Below are 22334 nucleotides of genomic sequence, written 5' to 3'. Positions count from 1 at the left end.
GCAAAATAAAAGGGAAAAAAATTCCCATCAGAAAAAATGATTATGAAATAGTTTATCTGCTAATGTGATATTTCACACATCTGACAAAAAGTAAAGTACTGGGCAAACACGCACTGGAAGAGTTCTGGAGAGTTCATTCTCTTGGAAATCCATGCCCTCAGGATAAATCTTTCATTTGGCAGAAGTTTGCTTCTTCTTGAAATGAGTGGCATGATGATTTGCATATAAATACCTGTCAGAATAAATCAACTCTGTCATAAACCGTGGGCGCTTTTCCAGACGGGACACACATAAAACAAATATTCAGTGTTAACCTTGCAAAAAAGTCATAACAGCATTTATGATATATTTCTATAAAAATCTCGTTGACCTCATGTTATTAATAAACAAACAAGATGGTGCATAAAATGTCCTATTTAGACAATTATTGATGAGTTTAATCTTTACATTCAGCATCTAATGAATCAGTTTAGATTGTTTTACTTCTGATGCCGTGCTTGTTTAGTAATTTTAGTTCAATCATGTGGATTGCAGCAGAAGCAGCAGCTGCTGGGTGATAAGATGGATCTGTCCTCGTATCTGCTGAAGCCGGTGCAGCGCATCAGTAAATACGGGCTGCTGCTGCAGGACATGCTGCGTGAGTGTGAGACCGGAGCGCACGCGGGACACGAGCGGCTCGAGATACAGACCGCGCTGAACTTCATCCAGTTCCAGCTCCGCCACGGCAACAACCTGCTCGCCATGGACGACCTTCAGGACTGTGATGTGAGCCTCATCGCTAAATAAAACTATTAACATTGTGGGTACTTAAAAATAAAGCTGAAATAAAGTCAAATATAAATATTAGATTTAAAAATTTTGAAAAAAGAAATGTTTCTTTGGCAACTAAGCAATAAAATTTTTGAAGTTCTAAAATTACTCATTTTAAAATACTAAACTAATTTAAAAATACTTTTAACGACTGAATGTGTTTTTTAAATCTAACTCATGCATTTAAGAAACAAACAAGATGATACATAAAATGTCCTCTTTGGACTATTATTCATGAGACTATTATTTTTTACATTCCTGAAAAATCAGTTTATAGTTTTTTTTTTGAGTGTAATACTTCTGATGCTTTTCTTCTAAATGAGTTTAATAATTCTAGTAAAATAATCTAAATTACTATTTTTAGTATATCCAAACTATTGTTTTTGGTAATTCTAGTAATATAATCTATGAACTAAGTTAAATTTAAGGTGAAATAAATTAAAATATAAATACTGGATAAAACAATATTAAACTTAATTCAACTTAAATACTTGAAATGTTGCCTTGGCAACCAACTAAAATAAATATGTTGAAGTACTAAAATTACTCATTTTTAAGTTACTAATTTTAAAATATTAAACTAGTTTAAAAATACTTAAAAATACTAATTTATTAATAAAATAAATTGAGCTTCATAAATGATAGTTAAATAGAGATAATTAAAAATAATAGTAAAAAGGATGAAATTACTAAAACTCAAATTAAAATTAAATCTGAAAATACATATAAAAATGTAACAAAAAATTACAATATTAATAAATACTATAATAGTATATTCATAATACTAAAATGACACTGGAGTGATAGAGAGATGAGATTACAACATCTCAGAAAACCCCAATTCCATTTTAGCTTACAGAACTAGGCACATTTCTTCTTCAACCCTGTAATTTAAAAAAGCATGTCATGGCAAGCGTCATTATTGCACATACTGAGGGTTCGTGATTTGAGATGATGTATTAAACTTCAGTGTGTAAAATGCTGAGAAGCGGAGCTGCTACAGAACAGACTCATGATTTGTACCTGGTGAATGATCATGAAATACATTGAACTTACATTGAAGGAGGGACCTGAGTCATATCTAGAGAACAGAAAGTCACACAGATTTAAGGGTCGATCCTTTTGGCCAGTAAAACAAAAAGACCCTAGCAACTGCATAGCAACACTAAAATCCACTAAAAACACCTTAGAAATACAATAGCTGCACCTATCAACTTGCACAGGCAATCATCACCATAATTTCTTAAAGTTTGTACTGTTTACCTGCTTGCTTATAAATCTAAGATATATGTTGTTTTGCATAATAAGGCAAAACATATTTGTCTGCAAACTAAATGCAGACTGAAATAGAGATATTTTTATAGAACAGGATGGTCAGGCGTGAGATGGAGGTGAGTTTAGCCCACTTCACATACCGTCTGTAATTAGAAAGATAAATACGTTCATATTTCATGCATTTATTTTCAGACAGCAAGCTTTAAAAAAGAACAGTGAACTAACTCGTACACTCCCTTCACCTGTGTGCTGAGACAGTCGAGTTACTGTACTCTAATGTTATCTTAGGTTTAGACATGCTCTTCATCTTATCTATGACACATTCACTGCGGTTCTTCAGGATCAGTCTCGGTTCTGTCCTCTCCTCTCGGTGAAAATGATTTGTGTCTCAGGTAACTTTTCCAAGCAGCTCCCTACGCTTCACTTTTCTGTCTGCACATCAATCTCCACTTGAAAACCCAACATGAGAGCTGATATTAGAATGATTTCTGAAGATCATGTGACACTGAAGACTGGAGGAATGATGCTGAAAATTCAGCTTTGATCACAGAAATAAATTACATATTAATATTTACTCACATAAGAAACAGGTATTTTAAACTGTTATAATATTTCACAATATTACTGTTTTTATTATATTTTTGATCAAATAAATGCAGCCTTTTCCTTTAAAAATGTAAAAAAAACAAAAAAAAAGTAATTATTCCAAACTTTTGACCAGTAGTATAGATATAAAAGCTTTTGAAGGTGAATGCAAGTCTCTCTTTACAAACTTTATGTATGACATTTTGATTGTTGTTAAAAGACACTGAAAAAAGAATTTGAATGCAAAAGCAGTTGATTAATATAAAAGCATCTGCCAAATGCATTAATGTTATTTTGTTCATGTGTGTGCAGGTGAATCTGAAGGAACAGGGCCAGCTGATCCGTCAGGACGGGTTCCTGTTGACCTTCAGGAAGAAGAAATGCTACCGTCACATCTTTCTCTTCCAAGATCTCATACTCTTCAGCAAGACACGCAGAACCGACGTTCGGAATGCAGAACCGACGTTGGGAATGACACGTACATCTACAAACAATCCTTCAAGGTAAACCCCTGCATGAGGCATCAGTGAACAGCTCAAAATAGAGACGGCTTTCCCTTTCACTTTTGCTTTCTGTGCTCTCGCAGACTTCAGACATCGGTATGACCCATAATTTCGGTGACAGCGGGCTGTGTTTTGAGATCTGGTTTCGAAGGAGGAAGTCTCAGGACACGTATGTCCTTCAGGCACCGAGTCGAGAGGTGAAGGAGAACTGGACCAGAGACCTGGAGAGGATCCTGTGGGAACAAGCCGTCCTCAACAGAGGTGAGCACACAGTAATATTCAGGTCGCTTTTGTCTTGATAAACATGAATTATGATTATGGTGTGAATTAAATTCAGGAGCATTTAGAGCTAATCTAGTTTCTTGCTCTAGGTTTTATTTCAATTCAGGTTATTGTATTGCTTAAAGGGATAGTTCACCCAAAAATGAAAATCTGTCATCATTTACTCACCCTCAAGTTGTTCCAAACTTGTTATGTTGGCTTGATTATGGAAACACTATTCACTATTAACTAGTTGCTTATTAGCATGCAAATTAATAGCATATTAGTACTTATAAAGCACATATTAATGCCCAGATCCCTTAACGTTACCCTATACCTACAACTACCTACAACAACTATTTTTATTATTATTATATTATTTTTAACAACTACAACAACTACCTTACTATCAATAAGCAGTAATTTGAGGTTTATTGAGGGAAAACTCTTAGTTAATAGTGAATATGTGTTCCCTAACCTAAAGTGTTTACCGAATTTCTGTCTTCTGTTGAACACAAAAGAAGATATTTTGAAGAATGTTGGTAACCAAACAGTTTCTGGTCTCCATTGACTTCCATAGTATTTTTTTTTCATAGTCAGTGGGGACCAGCCACTGTTCGGTTGCCAACATACTTCAAAATATGTTGAAAACAAACATTGTGAAAGCAAATTAATGATTAAAAAATTAACCTGTGATTAGATTTGATCTCTCATTCTCTGGGAATCCATTGAAAAATTGCTGGCTTTTTGGAAATTCAATCCTCTTCAGGTGCAAATTCAAATTAAATCCCTAAATTAATCTACTGTAGGTTTACAGTAAAGCCGTGATTGAATGCAGTTATTGCTGCAATCCACTCTTTATCTTTAGTTATTTGTTTGATTATAAAATGAAAACCTCAGCACCTCACTGAGAATCAGAAATATGAATGTGCTTAAGTTAATGAAGCCTAAAGAACTGGTGAAACGTGATCTTGTATGTTGAGGAATGTGATAAGGAGTGAAAGATGAACGACAGAAGCTCACCTCCCATATGCAGCTGCATGCATTTATTCATCACTCTCACTTTTATCACATTTCCCGATAACAGTCCTCCCATTCGATGCGTCCCATAGATGTTTAACAGCTGTGCTTTTCCTTAGAATTGGTTGCACTGTTGTAGATGTGTGCATCAAGCATTGCTCGTGTCCATTCGCTTTTAACTCTCACGCACTCTGCACTTTTTGCACGATGCAATTTATAAAATAAAAAATTATAGACTTTTTCAGTCTGTATTGGATTCAGTGTGCGGCTAGCCACCTTCTTGTTCGTTTTTAAGGACCATATGTGACCCTGGAGCACAAAACCAGTCATAAGTAGCATGGGTATATTTGTAGCAATAGCCAACAATACATTGTATGGGTCAAAATTATTTTCTTTTATGCCAAAAATCATTAGGATTTTAAGTAAAGATCATGTTCCATGAAGATATTTTGTAAATTTCCTACCATAAATATATCAAAACGTAATTTTTGATTAGTAATATGCATTGCTAAAAACTTCATTTGGACAACTTTAAAGGTGATTTTCTCAATATTTTGATTTTTTTGCACCCTCAGATTCCAGATTTTCAAATAGTTGTATCTCAGCCAAATATTGTCCTATCCTAACTAGCTTATTTATTCAGCTTTCAGATGATGTATAAATCTCAATTTCAACTTACCCAATCAATTTCAATTTACCCTTATGACTGGTTTTGTGCTCCAGGGTCACATATATTATTAATAGCCCCAGCTTGTTTGTTTGCTGATCTCCACGCAGAGATCCGTATGCAGGAGAGGGTGTTCATGGGAATCGGTCATAAACCCTTCATGGATATCCAGCCCAGTGAGATGGCCATCAATGACCGAGCCGTCAACTGCTCTCCCACAGGACGAGGTGAAGCACCTGTCAGGGTTAAACGTTGGGTAGCTTGAGAGATTGATCTTATTTAACTCTATATGATATCGTAGGTGGGATTCCTGTCCTCCGGCTGAATTCTGTTGGCTCGGCCAGCTATACGTCATCCTCTGGAAGCCATTCGTCCTCCTCTGGGTGGGGATCCACGTCTCCTGTGGGTCATCTGATCAGTCCTAGTGGAGGAGATGTTGTCCGGTACGTCCACGGGACCTCAGGGATCCTGGAGGAAGATGATTTAGACCAGGAGAGCGGAAACCAGAGTACACTGGGTATGTCCTTCTTCACAATGCATCCTATTTTGGATGTTGTCTACACAAAATTTTAAATTTGTGATCAATAAAAGTGCAATTTAAAATTTACCTTATTTCTTAATACATATTTCTGGTCTTATTTTGAATGTTTCATCAGGTCATGTTTTTCTAAATTGAATAATTAGTTCTGATAATTAGCTTTTTTAAAACCATCTTATTATTTAGCCTCTCACACATGCACTGCAGTTCAACACCCAGGTGCATATATTGAGGTATACAGTATATGCAATATATGTTGCTAATAGGATGTTTTAATGTGCTGTGTTTCAGTGGAGAGTTCAGTGTCCTCAGGAGAAAGTGTTAGTTGCTTTAGCAGTTCTGGTCACAGCTGCTCGTCTGTGATTGGTGGAGACTGTGAACACACCCAATCTGAGGCGCCTGTCATTGGTGTGAAAAAAGCGTGTGCCCACAACCACGAATGCAGCGTGAAACCCACTAACCCACCAGGCCAAACCAGGGACCATTCGTGCACTACAGTACGGCATTTATGAAATTTCTACATTGTGAATTACCACTTTCGACACATTCAAGCTATTTTATAGTTATTTTTCAGTTGTGTTGAGATTTGGAATATTCTGCATATTTATATTTTAATTTACTCTCTTTGATCTTTACAGGTTCAAGGGACGAGCATCATAGGAAAGTCAACTGAAGTATAGCCCATCATGTATGTTTATACTGTAATAGCGTCATGCTTTTATGTTATCAGGCCCATCCTTTTTACCTTTTATACCTATCAATCCTGTGAAACTCTAAAATAAAGTTTATTTTATTTATTTATTTCAGTCTGAGTATGTAACATTGGTTCATGGAACTAACATTTAAATGTTAAAAACCTACAAAATCCTTTGTTTGTTTTTTACTTGTATTTCTGTTTCTACTTAGCCTTATTGCACAGGTGATAAAACACAAACAGTGGTGTAATCTTTTAATAAAATTGCTTTGATAAAATAAACAACTGAAGAGTTGTCATAAAGTCTCTGGTCTGCAAGAAATTATTTAATTCTCAGTGGAATTATTTTAAATGAACTGATTTATAAAAAGAATCAAACTTATTCTGTAAGCTTTGAATGAATGTGGAAATGTTAACCAGTAAAAACTGGTTCTTCAGCGCTTCTTCGGGTGCTATATAGCACCACTGCCATACAAAAAACCCATTAAGCCCCTGTATGGTTCTTAGTCTCTTAGTTTAGTTGAGAAAAGGATTCAAAAATGACTTTAAAATACAGTGTATTTCCTGAAGATAACGTGGTTCTCAACCTTTTTGCCCCCAAGGCCCCCCTATAAGGAAATATTCCAGGGCCCCCACACAAGACTTTTTGACCTCAGAAAAGCATCAAAGTGATTCAATATAGCTTTTGCCGTTATAGAAAATTCCCATTCATAGCAAACACACGAGAGTGGAATAACATACCAAAAATCTGAGGAGAATGAGGTTCCTCTTATGGTTCTACATTGCACCATTTGACAAAGCTAGAAAACCACAACAGAAGTGCTTTAGGACTGACCTGTGTAGTAGTTTCCTCTCTGTCTGTCTGTCTAGCCATTGGATTTATCTCAAGATTTCATAGTTCTTGATATTTACTGATGTTTGTGGTGGTGTTTGATTTACCAGAATGATGTCACTTCCTGCAGAATGATTACAGGACTGGATTTTGTTAGTTAAAGGGATTTTAACTAGCTAACAACAACAACAACAAAAACAACAACAAATAACAGGATGGAAAGTGAGGACATATGATATAAAGGCCTGTAAAATAATTACCATTTAATAACATTCTCAAGAAAACATTCCAATTACAGACAGGAAAAACTGAAGACACACCTAAAAGGGACTTTTTTTATTTTATTGTAGCAGCACCCAGAGACATGACAAAACACATCCACTCAAATTAGCATAAATAATATAAATATTTTGTGATTAAATATACAAAATAACATTATTTAAAAACGTGAGGTCATATTCAGTGTAATAAGACAATATTATACTATCAAGCAAATGCAAAGAAGGAGTGAGTAATATGTACTGTATGTCCGTGAGCTCTTTACGCGAGCGTGGGCGTGACGCTCTGACGCGCCGCTCCGGACAATAAAGACGCGTGAGTGTGAGAGATCGCGCACACTTTGGCTGTCACTGACTCAACACACAGCACTGGATCTCCGCAACATTAAAGCACAGCATTAACATGGGTATGTGCATTTCACACTGTATTTGCCATTGTTTTCAACTTGAAGATGCTATGAGTTATGATTGTTTTAATATTTATCCAAATGCATCTATCATATTTTCTGTTTTGCATCACGCTATAAAAAGTTTGGTGGTGTAGTAGATGCTCTCTCTCTCTCTCTCTCTCTCTCTATATATATATATATGTGTGTGTGTGTGTGTGTGTGTGTTTGTATATGTATGTAGAATGTGTAACCTAACATAATGCATAATAAATCCGTCATATTAAATAATACATTTGAATAAAGCCAGGTGGCCATTTAATTTTACTACATGAAGCATATTTTAGGTTACCTGATTTTTACACTGTTTACACCTAGATTATTGATAGATTTAAATGAATTTATTATGCTAAACTTCATTCATTAATTTATTGTGTGTGCATTGGTTTTGTCCATGATGGGTCAAACGCATCATTTAGGATGAAATGCACTTGCTTTGAATTTGTTTACATCAACTACTGTAATTATTTACAGCCTTTCTTGGGCACAAATGTTAAATTCAGCAGTTTTATTTACTGCAGTTCTTCATCTCCACCTCTAATGAATCTGAGACACTGTTACATTCATTTAAGCATCTCTGTTGGATTGGCTTAAATGAATGGTACACTGTGGTCAGTTATACAGTACGGTGTTATTATATGACATGTAATGAGTGCCAGGTGTGTGTAAGGTTAATGTAGTGTGTCATAAACTCACTATGTACTGTACTTTCCACGGCTGCATGTGAATGTTCTTTGAAGAGTCTCAGTGAATGAGTTTATGTATGGCATGCAAACATTATGTCTATAGAGCTACAGACAGCTGTTTACCGTGTGATCCACTAAAAATATTTACTAAGAGTCATAATGATTAAAATAGTATGCCGAAAATAGTGACCGGACCATAAATGGAAAATTACAGCAAAGAATTTCATGAGGGAGGAGAATCAAAGACTCATTATTTCTCTCCCCAGTTATAAAAGCTGCTCTCACTTGTTTGTTATTGATTTATTCATGCAGTCGCTTCGCTGATTGAAATGTGTGAGCAGATTGTTTGTGGCACTGTACGGCTGCAGAATACCTGTGCTGGTTTATCCTGGCAGACCGTCTGCTCTACATACACATTCATATCAACAGCATCAGTCAGTCTGAAAGCTAAACAGAGGTGTGTAAGCCAGCGATGAGACACACACTCGGCTTCTCTTTAGACCAGGATTAAAGATGGTAAAGATTACGACAGCGGGTTTACTGATAGAAAACAGAGAACACCCCACTGGCCACATTCCTCATTAAACACACACACACACACACACACACACTTTCTGTCTGGTCTGAAACTAATTTTCTGACCGCAGGGTTGTTAGTTTACGACACACTACAGAGAGAAACTCAATCTGCATTCCCATGAGTCTCTAGTAATTTGAAAGTCCATCCATCTCTCTACCTTTCTATCTGTTGTTCAAGATAAATGGATGGACAAAGACTCCCCGAACTTTCTACTAATATCACATAACCCAGATGTTTGACAAAGACCATCACAATAATGTATATAATGATGTCATTTCAGAATCTCATTTCAACATTTTGCCCCCCAAAACAATTCAGGACATAAATGAAACACTATTTAATGACAGCCTGAAATCTTTTGCTAATTTTTGAGACCTAAACTGTTAGTTTATTTAAACAAGACCCACATTTTTAGGGTATTATCAAGAGATTATTGAAATCTAGAGAAGGACAGACAATGAGGTGCTCTGAATTTTTTGTGTGAGTCTCACATAATAATAAAATGTTATTTATTTTATTTTTATATTGTTATTAATTTCATAAATATATTTTAATATATTTATTTTATTCATAATAGAGCACAATACCATTTAAAACAACTTAAAAAGCATATGGAAAGGATTAAATAAGAGAAACTATATGTTTAGATTATTTAGAACTGAATTACTGAGTGTCAGCGGTCAATCAGTGACAGACATGTCTCAATGAAGTGTCCTTGAAGACGGCATCTGTTAAACATAAACCACATGCTTCACATGTGCAATGCATTCTTTACATTGTATCTCCTTTCCAGACTCTCCTAGAAACATTCAAGCATCTCAGTATCAACAGACCTGAAACACACTTTATGCCATTGTAATAAAATAGTGGGTTCCTTGATCAGTGTATTGTGGACTTAAAAATGCTTTAAGGCTGCAGGTTTCTTAGCTTTCCAGATTTACTGAATCATGGCTTTTTGTTGGTTTTTTAATTGGGTACTTATAAACCCACTGTAACCAAACACTTATTGTGACTTTTATTTAAAACACAGCGGGGAATATAAGTGAAATTCCTTTCTTCCAGAGCGATGTCCACTTAAAGCATTAAGAGTGCATGCATTCAAACCTCACCTCAAGGAAATATCCAGACAGTAAACAGAGCACATGGGGAATGCTCTTGTGCTATGAATGGCATGCTCATAAATGATGGTCAACAGGAGTTCACACTTTGTCTAAATTTTAGAAGAACCTTGAAGTGCCGTGCATACTTGCAGTGCTATATATATATATATATATATATATGTAGGACGAGTCTTACTTTAATTCATTGATTGGATGGTGACGTGTGTCACTATATAGTTACAAAACCTAAACATTAGGCTACTAACAAAATGACATTAAATGTACTCATTCATAAAGTAATTTGTTTCGTTCCCGAATGAATCAGCATTTATGAATGAACTGGTTGAATGAATAATCAATGACTCACTTATTAAGACAGTCAATTGTCGCCACCTACTGGAACACCAAAGTAACCTGCAGAAAGAATCACTCTAAAATTCTCACCGCACACATAGTTTGTAAGACAAGTGGAATGATACAAACAGCAGTTTGACCCATCAGATCAAAAAAAAAAAAGCTTTTAGAATAATTAGTACCAAAGTCACGGTTTTTGTTCATGTTGACAGTGATGTTTATGCAGGCAGGGCAGTAAAATTAATTTATCCCGTGCTCACTCAGCTCTGAACATCAGCACCTGGGATCTGGCGTGTCAGTTCAATAACACGGATCACCACACGGAGCTGAACGGCACTGACCGGCTGATCGTACGGAGAGGACAGGCCTTCACCATCAACCTGTACCTGAACTCCGGCTCTTACCAGCCCGGATACAGCCAGCTGCACATCACTGCAGAGACAGGTAATGCACAGAGATTTTAACCTAATATTTTAATACCCCAGCTAACAGGGAACATTTTGAATTTTTTTTTGAAAGTTTCTTTCAAAATTATGAACAAATGTTCTTTCAGTAACATTATTAGAACATTCATTCAAAGTTATGATGGAATGTTCTATCCTGGAATGTTTTAGTTGGACATTCACCTGTTAATCGTTTTTTTTTTTTTTAAATGTTACTATTTGTTTCAGATTGTTCGGAGAACATTCAAATGGAACAGTCCCATAATGTGTGCAAAAATAGAATGTTCCCTGAACATTCACATAACCGAGGAAAAACGTTTTTACATTTTAAAAACTGGATGTTTTGAATGTTATGGGAACATTCAGAAATAATGTTTTTATTACTAAATAGGAATGTTAGCAAAACATTCTTACAACATATTCATTCATTCATTCATTCAGAAGAACACCTCTTAAAGGGTTAGTTCACCCAAAAACTGAAAATTCTGTCATTAATTACTCACCCTCATGTCGTTTCAAACCCGTAAGACCGTCGTTCATCTTCGGAACACAAATTAAGATATTTTTGATGGAATCTGAGAGCTGTCTGACCCTGCATAGACTGCAATACAACTGAAATGTTCCCAAGTCCAGAGACGTAGCAAGGAGATCTGTAAAATAATCCATGTGACATCAGGGGTTCATCCGCAATTATACGAAGCTACGAGAATACTTTTTGTGCGCAAAAGAAGAAAAAAAAAACGACTTTATTCAACAATTCGTCTCTTCTGCGTCACCCTGTAGTGCCATTTTGGAGAGTATCCGCTGGACATAAACAGCGTATGCTGTTCTGTGTCAGCTGCGTCACGCGGATACGCTGTTTTCGTTCAGATCAAATCACAGCAACGTAGGAAACAGATCTGGTGTGACACAGCTGACACAGAACAGCATACGCTGTTTATGTCCAAGGGAATGTTAGGGCTCTTGTTGGACTTTCTGTGTTACAGATTCTGTTATGTTTTTGAGCTGGAGCAAGAGATAATATAAAGACATTAGTGAACACAAAGGGAGGCAGCAGCGTGTAAACGCTGGCGTTCAGACAGGAAAGACTCTGCTCAGACTCAGATAACTCTAATGTCAAGAAAACAAGACCATCTGGCATGTTTAACTGAATCAGTGATGAGATATCACACATGTTAACTCCGTAGAAGTGATCAAAGAGTCAAGTACAAAACTATTGGTTTTGGTGAACGTTTCGAAAACACCTCAGTCAGTGTCTCTCTTTGTCTTTCTTAGTGGCATGAGCCAAGCACCACACAACTTCTTTAGAAAGAGAATAATAGACTACTAGAATAAGATCTTTAGGAAATACTAAGTTTAAGTTTAATAATAAGCACACACATGTTTTGCAGACAGTCAGACCTCCAAACTATGTACGGCAGTGACAAGCAATTTATCTCACTGAAATGGAAACTGATGCACTTTTTTTCCATCCACATTATTTATTGATTAATTTTGGGATGTTGCATCATTTTTTTTTAGATGCAAACATTAAGATGAGCATGACATTTTAAAATGCACATAAAAACTTAATCAATCAAAAGATCTGATTTAAGGTTTAAATGGATCATCAAAAAATGGAAAAACTGTCATCATTTACTCACTTCATGTTGTTCCAAAACTGTATGAGTTTCTGTCTTCTGCTGAACACAAAAGAAGATATTAATATATATATATATATATATATATATTAGTTTTGGTTCTCATTGTCCTCCATTGAATAGACAACAAAAGGAAATTGAAGTCAGTGACATCCATTGTTCTTCAAAAATATAGCAGAATATGGCAGAAGAAAGATTTGGAATGACACGAGAGTGAGTAAATGATAACTGAATTTTCTTTCGTTTTTTTTGGGTGGACTGTGCTTTTTATTTAGAATGGGGGCTACCCATCATGACACTTCAGAAACAAGTGTCATGGTTAGATTAAAGAAGGCATCAGACAGGCATTAAAATTTTTTCTTAGACCCAGACAAACTAAAACTCGCCCATGATTCAGAAGTTTTGTTAATGTTGTTGTACTGACGGGAACTGACATGGATTGCTCTTGCTCAGTAACGAAGCCCAGTTTGGTTTTGATTGTTTTTGCTGATTTAGTTCTGATGGTTTGCTAGGCCCTCAGCCGGAGGAGCAGTATGGCACCAGGGCCGTGTTTGGTCTCAACGATGAGATTGACGACATGTGCTGGAGTGCGGCGGTGAGCAGTCCGCCCGGAGACACCGTTTGTCTTTCTGTCTGCGCTGCCCCTGACGCTCCCATCGGCCGGTACATCCTGACTCTAGATGGGCGCATCCAGTTCGACTTCATACTGCTCTTCAATCCCTGGTGCCCAAGTGAGTGAGAACAGATGCGTTTGGGTGTTCCTCTCGCACTCGCCTTAAGGTTATAGACACGGATATCCTGTTCTTTATATGAACTGATGACAGAGACAGATGAGTAAGATCTCTGCGTACTCAACACATTCTCTGATTTACAGGAGATGTGGTCTACATGGACAGCGAGGAGAAACTGGCCGAGTACGTTCTGGCCCAGGATGGCATCATCTTCAGGGGCGATGCCGAATACCCAGTCCCTTTGGCCTGGTATTTTGGACAGGTACCAACAAACACGATTGCACATGTTCATGATCTAGCTGTGCTCAATACGCTGAGCTCATCTCCTAAAAAACATAAACAAGTAAGACAGCAGAGACACGAATGAAGGCAAATAACATGAAAAAGAAGTAGCTGGTGAGGAACATTTCACATCTGTGTGAATCCCATAAAAAGCCTGACGAGAACGCATCCAAATCAGTGTTATTTTAGTATCATTACTCTACTATCATAGTATTTATTAATATGTTGCATTAGTTTTTATTTTTATATTGTCTGTTTAGATTTCAATTTATAATTCTGTTTTGCATTTTTGTTGATTTAGCTAGTTTTTTTCTTTTAACGTGTCTGCTTAGATTGCATTAATTTTAATTTAAGTAATTTATAGTTAAAACTTAAAATTTGAAATTTTGCCTTGGCAACTAACTGAAATAAGTTTAAAAAATAAAGAAATATATATATAATTATTCATTTTTATTTTAATATTTTATATTTTCATTTCAATTTTAGCTAAAATCTTAAAAATTCTGTTTTGCATTTTTTTTATTGTATTCATTTTTATTTCAGTTTTTAGTCATTTTTAGTACTTTTTTTTAGTACTTCAAATAAAAATGAGAAATTTTGCCTTGGCAACTAACTGAAATAAAATAGATTTAATAAAACATATACAATATAAAACTTATATAATTTTAATGATTTAACTTTAAATTAAATTTAAATAACAAATAAGAAAAACATTATTTTCTATATTTTATTTAGTTTGTGTTGATATTTCATTTCAATTAACATAAATGTTTTTTGTTTTGTTTTTATAGTTTTAGTTTTAGTTAACAATGACCACACTGAATTAAATCACCCCCAAAATGAAAAATAACTTAATATGAGTTCATATTGGGATCTCTGGTTTTTGATTGCAGACTTTTAAGCACAGTTTGAGACATCGTTGAGATCTCTTCTGAAACTTTAGTGGAGAAACATGTGAGATCACTGATGCAAAACATCCAAGATGCCAGGAGTTTCAGAAAGTTATCATGTGTTCTCCATTTAATCTAATTGCTTGCTGGATGGATCTCAGATTTTCCATTCCTAAAGGCATTTTGAGGAAAAATACTTTTTGAAAATGTTTTTACAGATTGTAAATGTGCATTATGTGTGTGCAAATGTGATCGCTAATGTGCATTATTTGCATGTCGACTGTATCTCTGTCGTGTTTGTAGTTCGAGGAGGGCATACTGGACGCTTGCTTGAGAATCCTGGACATGAACCCTAAACACAGAAGGAACCCTGGGAAGGACTGCTCTGGACGCAGAAACGTCATTTATGTCACAAGAGTGCTGAGTGCTATGGTCTGTACTCTAATACGGACACACAAATGAAAAATAGTCAATTCTGAAAGAAACGAGTAACATTGCTTAATTCAGCAAGGATGCATTAACTTGATCCAAAGTGACATTATATAACATGATAATGTTCAAAAGATGCTGTTCATTTGAACCATGAAAAATAAAATGTATTCCAGTTTCTACAAAAACATGAAGCAGCACAAGTGTTTTCAGCATTGATAATAATAAATGTTTCTTAGTTAGCAGACATTAGGATGATGTTTTCGCATTGCTCGGCAGATCAACAGCAATGACCGGGACTACGGCGTGCTGGAGGGCTGCTGGAAGGACACGTTTGACGGCGGCGTGAGCCCCATGTCCTGGAGAGGAAGTGTTCAGATCCTGAGGACGTGGAGCAGCACTTCCTGTCTGCCGGTGCGCTTCGGCCAGTGCTGGGTCTTCGCAGCCGTCGCCTGTTCAGGTATTAAAAAGACACAAAGCATGCTTTAAAAGAAGCTAAAACCACTAAAAATTGAATAAACTGCAAACTATAAGTCATGAGAATTTCTGTAATGAGTATGATTTTTTCTATTTATGTCAAGCTCTAAAATATTTAAACGTAGAAATTAAAATAAAAAATATTGAATCCTTATGCAGTTCAGTTTTTTTTTTTTTTTTTTTTTAAAGAAGTCTCTTCTGCTCAGCAAGGCTGCATTTAATTAATAAAAAACAGTAATATTATGAAATACTATTACAATTTAACGTAACTGTTTTCTATGTAAATATATATTGTAAAATGTAATTTATTCCTGTGATCAAAGCTGAATTTTCAGCATCATTGCTCCAGTCTTCAGTGTCACATGATCTTCAGAAATCATTCTAATATTCTGCTGCTCAAGAAATATTTCTGATTATTATCAATGTTGAAAACAGTTGTGCTGCTTCATATCTCTGTGGAAACCGTGATACATTTTTTTTTCAAGATTCTTTCATGAACAGAAAGTTCAAAAGAACAGTATTTATTTGAAATAAAAAAAATTTGCAACATTATAAATGTTTTTACTCTCAACTTAATGCATCCTTGCTGAATAAAATAAGAAATCGTACTGAGCACAAACCTTTGAACGGTATGTGGTCATTTTGTTAGATTCTAGGGCCATTCTTGTTACTTTTGTATCACAGTTTTTGGTTCTGTTTTGTGTCAGACAAGCAGACAGATGAAGCAGGTTCTTGTGTTTGTCCTCAGTGTCTCGAGCTCTGGGAATCCCATGCAGGGTGGTAACAAACTACTATTCTGCTCATGATACCAACAGCAACCTTGTTATCGAGCGCTATCTCAACGAGAAAGGAGAAATAGACAGCAGCACCAGAGATATGATATGGTATGAAGAACCACATCTTTCATCCAAACGTGTTTTAAAACCGTTCTATAAAAACTAATACATACACATAGTAATTTGTCAGTCAATAAATAAAAATAAAACTACAGGAAAAAAGCACATATTTGGAAACTTACAGTATGGAAATGTCATTATATTGGACATTCAACAGTTTTTCTGCTGTAGGAACTACCACTGCTGGGTCGAGAGCTGGATGACGCGACCCGATCTCCCTCCGGGTTTTGACGGCTGGCAGGCGAGTGACCCGACGCCGCAGGAGAAAAGTGAAGGTGTGCAGACCCCTCTTTTCTTTCTCACATACAGCAAATCAAACATCCTAAACTTAAAGGGATAGTTCACCCAAAAATGAAAATTCTGCATTGCAAAAAAAGATTTTCTTACCAGTGATATTTTAGTATCACTGAAATAGTTTATATATATATATATATATATATATATATATTAATGTTTTTATTAATATTCATATTTATTCATATTAATATTTTAAATCATGTTTTATTTATAAATGTTTTATTGATATTTACCTATTACATTTGAACTTTTATACGTTTTGTTGTGTGTGTGTGTGTTTTATTTTTAGTATTTTTTGCATGTCTATATAGTTGTTATTAACTTTTATTTCATTTTTAGTTTCATTTGTTTTAGTACATCAAGTTAAACTAAATTAAAATGATAAATGTTGCCTTGGCAACTAGCTGAAAATTTTTTTTGTTTGTTTGTTTGTTTTTATAGTTTGTATTGTCATACAAATAGTTTTAATGGTTTTTATTTTAGTTTCAGTTTTAGTTCACTATAATAACTGTTTATTAGTATTTTTGTCTTGTTTTTGAGTACAAATATCAAAAATGATATTTTAAACTACTTACACTTGAGAAGCAGAATGACTTCAGATATTACGTCTCATTTTCTGAAACAATCAAAATTAAGTGAGTTTATGCTTAAAACAAGAAAAAATATATATTTTCCAATACACTTAATTCAAAGGGAAAGCAAATTTATTTCTTACACTATTGGCAGGTTTTTTCAGATATCTTGTTCCAAGCAAAAACTCACTTAAATTTGATACTTTTTTTTTCAGAAAACAAAAGTTAATTTCTGTTATTTTGCTTGAATGTTTTGATATTTGTACTGGAAAACAAGATAAAAATACGAAGTAAAACTCATTTTTAGAAGTGTGTCATCATTTAATCACCCTCATGTCAAACCCAAAAAATGTGGGTAATCTTTTTTGAACAAAACCTTAGAGGTTTCTATCCCTCCATTGAAAGTCCAGGTAACCAAAACTTGCAATGAAAGCAAATAAAGCGAATAACTTCTCGATAATCAATAACCTATCGAATAAAGATACAATTGCTTTATATGAACAGATATTAACTTAACCTGAGATGTGCGTTTCTGTCTCTCAGGCGTGTTCTGCTGCGGGCCGGTTCCTGTGCGGGCGATAAAAGAGGGCGAGCTCACCTTTAAATACGACGCTCCGTTTGTGTTCGCAGAGGTGAACGCAGACTTAGTGTACACCCTGAAATATAACGATGGGAGCACAAGGAAAATTGTGAATGACCAAAAAGTAGGGCAGAAGATCAGCACCAAGAGCGTAGGCCGAGATGAGAGAGAAGACATCACACACCTGTACAAATATCCTGAAGGTAGGAACACGCAAACAAGTGCACTTCCTTCCTATATCCACGCACATGAAGAGGAGGTTGATTTTGCGATGACCTCTTGCAGGTTCTGCGGAGGAGAGGCAGGTTTTCGAGAAAGCAAACCACCAGAACAAGCTGCTTCAGCAGAAGGGCAACTCTGGGCTGCACATCACCATCAAGCTGTCGACGGGCATCAGGAAGGGCTGTGACTTTGACGTGTTTGCAATAGTGAGCAATAACACAGAGGAGAATAAGAAGTGTCGTCTGGTGTTTGCGTCACGCGCCGTGTCGTATAACGGCATCATCGGCCGCGAGTGCGGCTTTAAAGACCTGCTGAATGTGGAACTGGCACCTGGAGGAGGTGAGCGGCCAGAACTACATTTTGTGCACAGATATTTGAAAAAACTCTTTCAGCATCCTTAAGTACTGCACTTTGGTTGCTTCAACCCGAGTATGTAAAACAAGACTGCATGCTAGCAATGCATTGGCCAAGCATGCACATACACATTTGTGACCATGGAGCACAAAACCAGTCTTAAGTGTCAATTTTTTGAAATTGAGATTTATAGATCATCTGAAAGCTGAATAAATACATTTTCCGTTGATGTATAGTTTGTTAGGATAGGACAATATTTGGCTGAGATACAACTATTTGAAAATCTGGAATCTGAGGGAGCAAAAAAATCTAAATATTGAGAAAATCATCTTTAAAGTTGTCCAAATGAAGTCCTTAGCAATGCATATTACTAATCAAAAATTAAGTTTTGATATATTTACGGTAGGAAATTTACAAAATATCTTCATGGAACATGATCTTTACTTAATGTCCTAATGATTTTTAGCATAAAAGAAAAATCTATAATTTTGACCCATACAATGTATTTTTGGCTATTGCTACAAATATCCCCCAGCGACTTAAGACTGCTTTTGTGCTCCAGGGTCACATTTGCATATGCATGGAGTATGTTTTTAGCCTTAGTAAAGTCATTGTAATGCATGGTCTAGAGTGGCAATGCCTATTTTTAATAAAGGTTATTTTAAAAGGAAAATTATCAAATTAGATGTATTATTAGCAGTAGTAGTAATATATTACTAATAATAATGTTAGTTAAAGCATGTACATTATTTATATATGAAGACTTCAGATGCGAAAACCTCCAGTCCAAGATTTTTTTAAGTGCTCATTTAAAAGAAAAAATCTCAGACGGACTCAGAGGTTTTTGCATCTGAAGTCTTCATATATGAATTGTGTACATGCTTTAATTAATATTATTCTTAGCAATAACAATAACTAATACATTTTTCTTACATTTATTATTACATTTATTCTTATATTTATTATTATTTTAGAGCCAAACTTATATATAACACACACAAGCCATTTAATATTATTTATTAATAATAGTAGTAATAATGTTTTTTATTGATTTTCATTTATTTATTATTTAACCTTTTTAATATTTGTAATAATATAATAAGACATAGAACATAATTGATACTCAATTTACATGCAATATTATTTATGATATTATAAATTGTGTAGATGCTTTGTGTTATGCATATACTATAGTGTGCGTCTTCACTGTGTTGTGTGTTTGTTCCAGAGAGGAAGGTTCCTCTGAGCCTGAACTACAGTAAATACTGTACTAATCTAACGGAGGACAATCTCATCCGTCTGGGCGCTCTGCTGATCGACTACAGCACAAAGGAAGCCGTCATGGCCATGCGTGACATCGTGCTGGACGACCCCGAGATCAAAATCAGGGTGCGACCACATTAACCACTTTCACAGTGATCACAAGGTGACATGACAACCCTATCTTGGGTACGCACTGTCAGATGCATGCTGATGTATGTGTGTCGTTCCAGATTCTGGGAGAACCCAAAGAGAAGCGTAAGCTGGCGGCGGAGCTCACCCTACAGAACCCGCTGCCAGAACCCTTACAAGGCTGCTGCTTCACCATCGAGGGCGCAAACCTCACCGGCGGCAGCAGCATCGCAGAGAAGTAAGAACTCAATAACTGTGCTGTGCTTAAGTCGCTGGGGTATATTTGTAGCAATAGCCAAAAATACATTGTATGGGTCAAAATTATAGATTTTTCTTTTATGCTAAAAATCATTAGGATATTAAGTAAAGATCATGTTCCATGAAGATATTTTGTAAATTTCCTACCATCAAAACTTAATTTTTGATTAGTAATATGCATTGCTAAGAACTTCATTTGGACAACTTTAAAGGCAATTTTCTCAATATTTAGATTTTTCTGCACCCTCAGATTCCAGATTTTCAAATAGATGTATCTCAGCCAAATATTGTCATATCCTAACAAACGATACATCAATGGAAAGCTTATTTATTCAGCTTTCAGACAATGTATAAATCTCAATTTCGAAAAATTGAGCCTTATGACTGGTTTTGTGCTCCAGGGTCACATATAAGGTAACTACATGGCTTAAGATCATTAGGGTTAGGTTCAGTTAATACCTATATTTATATAACATTTTAAGTATATTAATTATATAATTATATAATTTTTTTATATATAATATGTTTTAGAGGCAAACTTGCATTATATATAATTATATGTTATATATAATATTTTAACTAATTTTAAACAATTGATACAGACTGATATTGATGATTGTATGAACACAGTAATATAAAGTAACTACATTAAGGATAAGGTTTAGGTTAGGATTAGGTTAATACTACTAATTATCTAGTTCTTGCAATAATAATAGTATGTACACTAAAAAAGGTTTAGAAACAATTTTCACTAATCAATTTGACAAATAATTACAAACTGCAAGTAACACATTGAATTAAATGTGAATTTACTTCTTGTAAAACGCTCCAATTATTTTCAAAAAATAATGTTGTAGTGTATGTGTACATGTAGAACAGCACTGTAAAATGAAGCATTCATGTCAACATATAATTTATATCAATATGCAGCTTATATCCATTAAATAATCCATAAAACTTAAAACCAATGAACTATAATTAAAACACATAGCAAGCAACTCAGCACATCATGTGACTGAATAATTCACTATCACTTTATTATCATCACACTGTTTCTGTTTTAACATTATTCCCAGATTTTTTTAGTGTGGTCTCTAATGCTGACTGCACATTAAACAGTGAGGATACTCTTCACGCTGTTCTTTTCTAGTGTCTGTTAGCTTGTATTTGAATGAACACTATGCAGACAAGGAATAAGAAAAGAATCAAATCTGTGTGATGTCTAATGTAAATATTTATTCGTCTCAGACTGGAGTCACCCATCGAACCCGGGCAGGAGGCCAAAGTCAAAATCTACTTCACTCCCACTCAGTCCGGCCTGCGCAAACTCGTGGTGGATTTTGACAGCGACAAGCTGGGCCACGTTAGAGGATACAAGAACGTTATCATCGGGAAATGAGAGAACGGAATGCGAATCGTCTATTTTTCCATGTACTTGTCAGTATTCGCAGAGTATCACGTTATCTTTTATATACTGTATTTTTCTAAGAATGTGAAAAGGCAAGCTGGGCTTCTGCAGCTGTATGCACTGTACACGCACGCTATGTTTCACAATACACAGTATGATAAGAAATTTCAAGACATCTTTTCAATTTCAGGACATTGAAACATGCACATTCCTGGATGTGTTTGGAGCCACATTGCACTGTGGGAAATATCATGCTGTAAAAACAAGAATGAAAAGGACGCATGGAAGAGACGGCAATTTAACCAGATTTTTAGAAGAGAGAGTAAACATTTTACATGCAATTTTTATGTTTTTGCTTCATATATCTTTATATTCAGCTGTGACTTTTTCTTTAAAAATCATTTATGCTATAATCTTGAATGGAGTGTTTTTAGCCTGTTTCATTTTAAAGGGCTCACACCATGAAGAATCAAATTTGAATTATTGATATTTGAAGTGAAATTTTTGAGAGTCAGCAAAATCGACTTTTTCTAAATCGTTTTGCTTTGGATTAAAAAAAAATCATATCAGAAAGCCTATTTCTTTTTGTGTAATTCTATGTTTGTATTGCAATGCATAAACATTCCAAAGAGGTTCTTTCATTCTACAAGCTGACAGTTGATTCACATTTATCTTATACCTGAAGGCATTAAAAAGCTTTTAACAAAAATCAGTCTTTAATAAACAAATCCATTTTCATTGATGTAGGTTGTGGTTTGTGTATCTGGGCTTAAAAACACGTGATGGAGAGTAATTACTGACAGAATTTCAGTTTTATGGTGAACGATCCTTCAAA

At 35.2% G+C, this 22334-nt stretch overlaps 2 protein-coding genes across 4 annotated transcripts in view; both read left to right on the top strand.

The window, feature by feature from the left end:
* LOC107686788 (uncharacterized protein KIAA1755-like) overlaps positions 1-6446 on the top strand; it is a 33965-nt gene extending 27519 nt beyond the window's left edge. The window contains 8 exon segments of the mRNA XM_016483903.1: positions 535-765; positions 2983-3123; positions 3126-3173; positions 3257-3434; positions 5232-5348; positions 5423-5638; positions 5951-6156; positions 6298-6446. Coding sequence (XP_016339389.1) covers positions 535-765; positions 2983-3123; positions 3126-3173; positions 3257-3434; positions 5232-5348; positions 5423-5638; positions 5951-6156; positions 6298-6339 — 1179 coding nt within the window. The 3' untranslated portion in view covers positions 6340-6446.
* A 1348-nt stretch (positions 6447-7794) lies between these two features.
* On the top strand, positions 7795-21938 carry LOC107686772 (protein-glutamine gamma-glutamyltransferase 2-like). Of its 3 annotated transcripts, none has more exons than XM_016483890.1 (14): positions 7795-7870; positions 10893-11072; positions 13224-13442; positions 13586-13704; positions 14918-15046; positions 15323-15503; positions 16269-16404; positions 16588-16691; positions 17829-18068; positions 18151-18426; positions 19670-19830; positions 19935-20071; positions 21340-21522; positions 21690-21936. In XM_016483890.1, exons 1-13 carry the CDS (start codon positions 7867-7869, stop codon positions 21488-21490), a joined length of 2037 nt encoding a protein of 678 aa, XP_016339376.1. In that variant the 5' UTR covers positions 7795-7866; the 3' UTR covers positions 21491-21522; positions 21690-21936. The 3 variants fall into 3 exon arrangements, with proteins under 3 accessions (XP_016339376.1, XP_016339375.1, XP_016339374.1); XM_016483889.1 differs by having other exon boundaries at positions 21340-21528; XM_016483888.1 differs by having other exon boundaries at positions 21340-21938.
* The last annotated feature ends 396 nt before the right edge of the window (positions 21939-22334 follow it).

Source organism: Sinocyclocheilus anshuiensis, unplaced genomic scaffold, assembly GCF_001515605.1.
Source record: "Sinocyclocheilus anshuiensis isolate Anshui unplaced genomic scaffold, SAMN03320099.WGS_v1.1 scaffold958, whole genome shotgun sequence".
Classification (NCBI taxonomy): domain Eukaryota; kingdom Metazoa; phylum Chordata; class Actinopteri; order Cypriniformes; family Cyprinidae; genus Sinocyclocheilus; species Sinocyclocheilus anshuiensis.
This window is presented reverse-complemented; position numbering and strand designations above follow the sequence as displayed.

Excerpts from the sequence above, each read along its gene's own strand:
- LOC107686772 (XM_016483888.1), top strand. Across the intron at positions 11,073-13,223 it reads GCACATCACTGCAGAGACAG|GCCCTCAGCCGGAGGAGCAG; the intron begins GTAATGCACAGA and ends ATGGTTTGCTAG. Across the intron at positions 16,692-17,828 it reads GCCGCAGGAGAAAAGTGAAG|GCGTGTTCTGCTGCGGGCCG; the intron begins GTGTGCAGACCC and ends TCTGTCTCTCAG.